Source organism: Saccopteryx leptura, chromosome 2 (assembly GCF_036850995.1).
Source record: "Saccopteryx leptura isolate mSacLep1 chromosome 2, mSacLep1_pri_phased_curated, whole genome shotgun sequence".
Taxonomy (NCBI): Eukaryota; Metazoa; Chordata; class Mammalia; order Chiroptera; family Emballonuridae; genus Saccopteryx; species Saccopteryx leptura.
Genome location: NC_089504.1, coordinates 341,281,628 through 341,289,410, shown reverse-complemented (window position 1 = coordinate 341,289,410; position 7,783 = coordinate 341,281,628). Strand labels below are relative to the sequence as shown.

General features: G+C 48.0%; 1 protein-coding gene and 1 pseudogene across 1 annotated transcript in view; both read right to left on the bottom strand.

Annotated features, from left to right (window-relative positions):
- Nucleotides 1-545: 545 nt before the first annotated feature.
- Nucleotides 546-7,783, bottom strand: part of UNC45B (unc-45 myosin chaperone B) — a 29,269-nt gene continuing 22,031 nt past the window's right edge. Inside the window, exons 19-20 of the mRNA XM_066363863.1 lie at nucleotides 5,816-5,971; nucleotides 546-1,198 (exon numbers count right to left, since the gene is read on the bottom strand). Coding sequence (XP_066219960.1) covers nucleotides 938-1,198; nucleotides 5,816-5,971 — 417 coding nt within the window. The 3' untranslated portion in view covers nucleotides 546-937. The remainder of the gene's footprint in view (nucleotides 1,199-5,815; nucleotides 5,972-7,783) is intronic.
- LOC136396377 (U4 spliceosomal RNA) lies at nucleotides 7,000-7,080 on the bottom strand (annotated as a pseudogene).

Below are 7,783 nucleotides of genomic sequence, written 5' to 3'. Positions count from 1 at the left end.
CAGCCACCCTCCTCTGCAGTCTGGGCGCCGGATTCCTAAGGCCCGAGGGTGGAGCAGCAGGTGCGGAGTGTGTCCCGGCAGAGCCGGCACCGGCACCGAGCCAGATCCTTCTCTAGCGCCCAGAACACGATTAATAATAAGATTAGGACAAACAAACAGAAAATGTGGTCTTGGACAAGACCTATGTGTAAAGAAGTCTGCAGTGGACAGGTGAATCAAAAGGACATTTTGAACCCTAGATCTAACAATATCAGAGCTTTCCCTGGTTAGACAAGATATATAAACCAATGATTTTTTTTTCTTCAAGCACTTTGAGTTGATCTTGTTTATATTCATTATGTTCATCTTGCTTGGAAGACTTCTCCAAGAAAATTGCAAAAATCGGGTCACACTATTGAACATGAACTGCATTCCCACCACAGCTGAGTGATGGGATATGGAACGGGCTGGCACAGGGCACGGCACTGAAACATGCAGTTCTAGGCAGCCTTCTTCAGATAGTATGGGAGAGAGAGTACGAAAACCAGCACAGCTCAACATCCAGATACAACAGCACTAACTTTATGTTCACACATGTGTGAAATCCTACCTCACCACTCAATTCATTTTCCAAAGTATAAAGAACTTCAGTGCATTCTCCTGGTCTTTGGAATGGGTACAGAAAGACTTATCCAACCTGTCTTCCAAATTATGGATAAAAATTATTCTAGGAATTTCTAGAACATGACAGACATATGGAGACAGTGAGCAAGAGAGCCAATGAAACAGACAAACTTTGGGTAAAGGGGAAGATTCACAACGCAGGGAAAATGAGTATTTTTTTTATATGGCTTCACTGTCACTGCTATGATCCCTAGCTGAACTAACACTCCAGGAGTTCCCGGCTCAGGACTCTGCACAGTCCAGGATCAGTTCCAGCATCCCTGTGGACTCCTGTCTAAGACACTGGTTTAATGAAGCCATAATCCATGCACTTGATGAGACAGTCCCGTGCTGTCTGAATCACTGCTGCCTTCTTCTCATCCGGTTCCTGTTTGCCCACCATAGTCAGGATCTCCAGCATCTCACTCTCCACCAGCTTCTTGGCTAGCTCAGCATCAGCCTCCAGCAGGTTGTAGGCAATGACCAGGCCCCGGTGTTGGACTGACAGCCGGTCGTGCAGGCAAAGCCTCTGTAGGATCTCCAACCACTGAGTTGTCTGGAGAGGGGAAGGTGGATAACGAAGGATTGAAGGAATCAGTGGATGGACAGAGAGAGGAGAGTTTGGACAAGATAAATAGAAGCATCAGCCAGGCCCAGATTCTGGGCTCTGAAAGGGCGAGCACGTATCTGGTTATGTGTGTATGGAACTCAGCCTATGCCTACTTGTCCTCCTTGGGACTAACTGGGTGCCTACCTTACCAGAGCCAGGGCAGGAATTGGAGAACTACAAAGAACTTGAAATAATCCAATTCCTTTCATTTTACAAGTAGAGGGACTGAGGTCCAAGAAAAAGAAGTAATTTAGCTATCTGTGGTCACTTATCTGGAAATAGTAGAAAATAAACATCTATTTAGCCATTTATTTTTTAAGCGTCTCAAGCAAAGGAACAGGCTCACCGCATGCCTGAGCAGAATGGTCAATGCCTGTTTCTGCTCACCCAGGTGCCCCTGAGACATGAGCCCTAAGTATGTACGCCACCAGCCCTGACTTCAACTGGGACCAGCACTGGAGTTGGAGTGTATCCTCTCCTCCGTCCCTCCTCCCTTTCTCTGTTTCATTCTTTGATGCAAAGCAGCCCAACTACTGTGCACAGGGAAGATAGGCCTCTGGACCACTCTGATCACCCCAGGAGACAGAGAAGGAGCTGAGGATAGAACCAGGAGGCTTAACTCTTAATCATTCAACAGACACACACGGGCAGCAGAGTAAAATAATTTTGGGTCTTGGAGTCAGAAAGACCAGTGTTCGGGTCCCTGCTTAGCCACTTTCCAATTATATAACCTTGGCTAAGTTATTTAACCTCTGCAAGCCTCAGGAGCCTTGTCTACTATCTGCTATGCTTATCTCTTAACATTGTGATGATTTAGTAAGATAATACATGGAAAGAGCTTACATGGGAATTGGAGCATAGTGAGAACCCAACCAATAAAAGTGGAGAAGGATGATGATTTCAGATGCTAATCCAAAGATTTCCTCTTTGCTTCCTTGTACCCCTTATACCCTCACCCTCCCTTAGCAAATGGGAATAGCTTTCTACATGCATTGCTCTCAGAGGGGGAAAAGACAGAAGGGAAGAAAAGGCAAATTATTGGCTTCTTAGCTTCTAGGAGATTTTTGTAAACTCCTCACCAAGTCTCCTACCACAAAGAAAGGAAATGAAAGTTCTGCTAGCTTGTGGTAGGGTTCAAGGAAGATTTAGTGCTGATGGGTAGCTTATAATGGGTCCAATGTCCATCGTTCCCTGGGATGAGTTACTGGGTGCTAAAGGGAGTGTGATGATCCTATTGGGATAGGACTCCAGTGGGAAGATCAGTTTCCTGGCTCCCTAGGGTGTATCCCAGCAGGTGTAAGACTACAGAGAGGTCCAGCATCCAGCATGGCTCCAGGGTTGTACAAAAGACAGGTCTGGCCAGCTTCAGAGAGTCTGCAGGATGCCATTGTGGGGACAGGAATGTAGCCAATATTTCTGAGCCCCTCGGGAAGAAGGAAAAAGTGGCCAGGAGTGGATCAGCAATTTTAAAGGATCCCAAATCCTTTCTCAACTAACTAGCTGGGTGGCCTTGAGCTACTTTTCTGTACTCAGTTCCTCACCAGTAAAATAGGAATAATAATAATCACACCTACTGCACAGGTTTTTTGGGGAGGATGGGATGACTTCGTGGGTATAAATTCTTAGAGCAAGCTCTGGAGGCCAGTAAGCGAAAGAGTCACAGAGTGCCTTGTGGGGGACTGTTGATAGGAGTTGTGTGACCAGTTAGTTCAACAGAGAACTGCTTAGGACAACAGTTTCAGAGCAGGCTGGAAACACCCCACCCCTGATACTGAATCAAAATATCTGGAGAGCCTGACCTGTGGTGGTACAGTGGATAGAGCTGTGACCTGGAATGCTGAGGTTGCCAGTTTGAAGCCCTGGGCTTGCCTGGTCAAGGCACATATGAGAAGCAACTATGAGTTGATGCTTTGCCCCCACCCTTTCTCTCTATCTCTCTTCTCTCTAAAATCAATAAATAAAATCTTTTTAAAAGTATATATATCATATATATACATATATATATATGATATATATAATAAAAGTAAAAGTATTAAAATACTTTTCTGGGGAAAGTATTTTAACCAGCCTTCCAGGTGACTCTTACACATCTTCCAATTTTGAGAAGCTTGCCTTAGGGAAAGTGCTAAAGCCCAAGGACCAAGCAGAGACGCCACTCCCCTGGTGCCAGGACAGCATAAGCACTGTGGACCTCAGAGATCACTCACACACACACACACACACACACACACACACACACACACACACACCTTAACTGAGTATCTAAAAGAACCCGCCTTTAATGATGCAGACTTGGGTACATTTGAATTGAGATGTTTACATTTTTCTCCATCAGTGGAAATGATGGCCACAAACTAAGTTCAGTTTAGTAAAATAAGGTTTCATTTTGCACCCCCACGTTTGTGACTGTGTAAATATCTCTTTCATTATACCCTGCTAAGATGGCCACATTGCCACCAAAGGAGCTGAACACTGTGTCCACTTTAGAGAGCTCCCCTTTGTGCCCCACCCAGGGCCATGCTTCTCCTGGGGAGCTCAAGGCTCCACAGCAGTACTTAGTCTTCAAAGTCAATGGTGAAACTATAGTGGAAGAGATTTGAATTGGAAAATTCAAATAATAAATATAAGGGGCAGGCCCTGGCCGGTTGGCTCAGTGGTAGAGCCTCGGCCTGGCGTGCAGAAGTCCCGGGTTCGATTCCCGGCCAGGGCACACAGGAGAAGCGCCCATCTGCTTCTCCACCCCTCCCCCTCTCCTTCCTCTCTGTCTCTCTCTTCCCCTCCCGCAGCCGAGGCTCCATTGGAGCAAAGATGGCCCGGGTGCTGGGGATGGCTCTGTGGCCTCTGCCCCAGGTGCTAGAGTGGCTCTGGTAGCAACAGAGCGACGCCCCGGAGGGGCAGAGCATCGCCCCCTGGTGGGCAGAGCGTCGCCCCCTGGTGGGCGTGCTGGGTGGATCCCGGTCGGGCGCATGCGGGAGTCTGTCTGACTGTCTCTCCCCGTTTCCAGCTTCAGAAAAATACAAAAATAAAAAATAAGGGGCAGAAGGGTATAGAGTCTCCTCTCCTTAGGTGGTAGGAACAAGGGAGCTGAGAGAAGTTACCATGGAGACGGGCCTTCCCACAGGGATCATACAGGGTAGTGTAGTCTGGGTGAGGAGAGATCCCCTAGAGCCAGTGGTGGGATTCAGCCGGTGTACACCGATTCGGCAGAACGAATACCTAATCTTTTGTTGAGTTTGATGAACCGGTTGTTAAAATGGCACTTGTATGGCCCTGGCCGGCTGGCTCAGTGGTAGAGTGTTGGCCTGGCATGCAGGAGTCCCAGGTTCGATTCCCGGCCAGGGCACACAGGAGAAGCGCCCATCTGCTTTTCCATCCCTCCCCCTCCTTCCTCTCTGTCTCTCTCTTCCCCTCCCGCAGCCGAGGCTCCATTGGAGCAAAGATGACCTGGGCGCTGGGGATGGCTCTGTGGCCTCTGCCTCAGGCGCTAGAATGGCTCTGGATGCAACAGAGCGATGCCCCAGAGGGGCAGAGCATTGCCCCCGGTTGGGTATACTGGGTGGATCCCGGTCGGGCGCATGCGGGAGTCTGTCTGACTGCCTCCCCGTTTCCAGCTTCGGAAAAATGAAAAAACAAACAAACAAACAAAAAAATGGCACTTGTAATCAGGGTTCTCTCTAAGGTGGGCACCTGGGTAGCCGCCCAATGTGGAAATCACAAATTTACATTCCTTACTCTTTTTTAACATTCATCTGTGCAACAGCATACTCTAAGCGCCTGTAGTAATGTTCACTGCATCCATAGGTGAAAAAAATTTGACAGAACTATGCTTGTAATATTTACTTATTCATTTCATAAACCTCATTGTACCTTTGATGAAATACTACATTTTAATTCCCTAGCGTTTGTTACTTTAGTAAACAAACATATAATATAAAAAGAAAAAGTGCCAAACAACCAGGGGGTGACAGCTTGTATTGTTTTTTGTCAGGTATTATTTAATATCTTTTCACTAATATTTCAAAACTCTTATAATCTAGTTAGCGTACCTCTTTTTTTTTTTTTTTTTTTTTTACAGAGACAGAGAAAGTCAGAGAGAGGGATAGATAGGGACAGACAGACGGGAACGAAGAGAGATGAGACGCATCAATCATCAGTTTTTCGTTGTGACACCCTAGTTGTTCATTGATTGCTTTCTCATATGTGCCTTGACCATGGGGCTACAACAGACCGAGTAACCCCTTGCTCAAGCCAGCAACCTTGGGTCCAAGCTGGTGAGCTTTGCTCAAACCAGATGAGCCCGCGCTCAAACTGGCGATCTCGGGGTTTCGAACCTGGGTCTTCCTCATCCTAATCCGACGCTCTATCTACTGCGCCACTGCCTGGTCAGGCTCTTTTATTGTTCTTATGTAAGTATTAAATGCATGAGGTAATAAACTACCTTTCAGTATATCTTTTTTTATTCTTAAAAGGACCATTAGGGCAGAGAACCGGTTGTTAAATTACTTGAATCTCACCACCGCCTAGAGCCCACCCTCACTTACGGCCCCCGGGGCGCACTCTCACCACTTGGGTCATCTTGAGGCACAGTTTCTTATGTGCTGCTGTCAGCATGGCCAGGGCCCCTGCAGCTGCATTCTGCACCTTGTCATCATCCTCCCCGCAGAGCAGTACCATCAGCTTCAGCCGGTCATTGCCATCAGCCAGGAACCGCTCCTGTACCTGTGGGAGGAAGGTGCATGGCTCAGAGAAAAATGTCTCCACCTGAGCAGCCTGGGGAGAGAAAGATGCGTCTGAAGCCACGTCCTCTGACCCAGGATCTCTCAGAGATTCCCTTTGAGCAGCTCACCCATGCCACCTCCCTCAGGAAGTCTTCCTTGATTAGCTGGATAAAGGGGCTACAATCTTCTCTAGCTAAAAGGTTAAAGAAAATAAGGGATTTCCCAAACTGGTTGTTCCACCACCTCTGTTTGCATTCGGCTCTCCACCAGGGAAGGAGGCAGGCACAGACCCCTCAGGGTAGATGCTGCCTGAAGAGCTGTGTCTCACCTCCCTTTGCGGAAGCCTGGACTGTTTTTCTCACAACAGACTGGTCTTCAGGTTCAGCCCTGAAATGACTTTGCAGTCCCTAAAGGCATAAGGGCTTGGCAAGAGCAGGGGATGGTTGGGTAGATTAATTGGTATTAAAGAGCTGTTGTACTGTCTCTATCAGGTAAGAGATGAGATTTTCCAAGGATCCAAAAGCAGGAGCGGATCCTGCTGGGGCCCGGGGCCTTGACAGAGCCCACTGGTCCCCACCCCTCTGCTCTACAGCAATAGCTCGTTGGTCAAGTTTAAGGGCATTTTGTTGGGTCAGATTTCCTGGAAGTGGAGCTCCAAAAAGAGTCAAAGATCACAGCTTCCCAGATTATGAGCCTCTACTGTGCCTCCCTGAAGCTGGATCAGTAGTCCTCAGAAGTAAGGCTACGGCAGAGATGGTCAGTGTGGTCCTCTCGTGGGGCACACTTGTGAACGGGAAGCAGCTGTCCCAAATGGAGTGTGTTCACCAAACCCTTGCACCTAGATGTGGTCATAACTAGTTCTCAGCAATGAACATGAGTGGAAGTGATATGTGTCACTTCCAGGCCACCATGGTAGATAGAGTACCACAGGTGCCTCTCCCATGGTCTCTTTCTCCATTCACCATCTGAATAGAGATCACTCCCAAGGTGGTAGAGGGGAAGACAGTTCTTTTTTTTTTTTTTTTTTACTTTTATTTATTTAATTTCAATTAGCAATAATTGCGCCTCGGATAAACCTCATTGGCTACGATACTGCCACTGCGCAAAGCTAAGGGAAGACAGCTCTTGATTAAAGAAGCCTGGATCCCTAAGTCACTGCTTAGAAGTGACTACCTGATCCAAATGTGAGTAAGAAATGAACTCTCCTGTTGAGACCACCACATGGGGTGGCAGGGAGGCAGAGAGATAGACTCCTGCATGCACCCCAACTGGGATCTACCCAGGGCAGTGCTCTGCCCACTAGGGCCGCTGCTCCATAGCTAGGCAAACAAGCTATTTTAGCCCCTGAGGCTAGACCATGGAGCCATCCTCATCGTCCAGGGCCAACCTGCTCGAACCATTCGAGCCATGGCTGCAGGAGAGGGAGAGAGACAGAGACAGAGACAGAGAGAGAAGAGGGAGGGGCTGAGAAGCAGATGGTCACCTCTCCTGTGTGCCCTGACCAGGAATCGAACCCAGGACTTCCACACGCCGGACCGATGCTCTAACGCTGAGCCAACCGGCCAGGGCCAAGACCACCGTATACTGTATTTTGATTTTGGTTGTTGCAGCAGCTGTTAAAGCTGCTGCCCCTTCCCACTGTTTCTCTCCTCCCCTTCCCGTAGGCACACTCTCTTCTCCCACATAGCTGCCAGGCCCCCAGCCCAGCTTTAGGTTAGCTCTCTGGTGTGTCCTGGTAGCTTTATATCTCTTGTTTTCTTTTCTTTTCTTTATTTTTTTTGTGACAAAGACAGAGAGAGACAGAGAGAGGGAC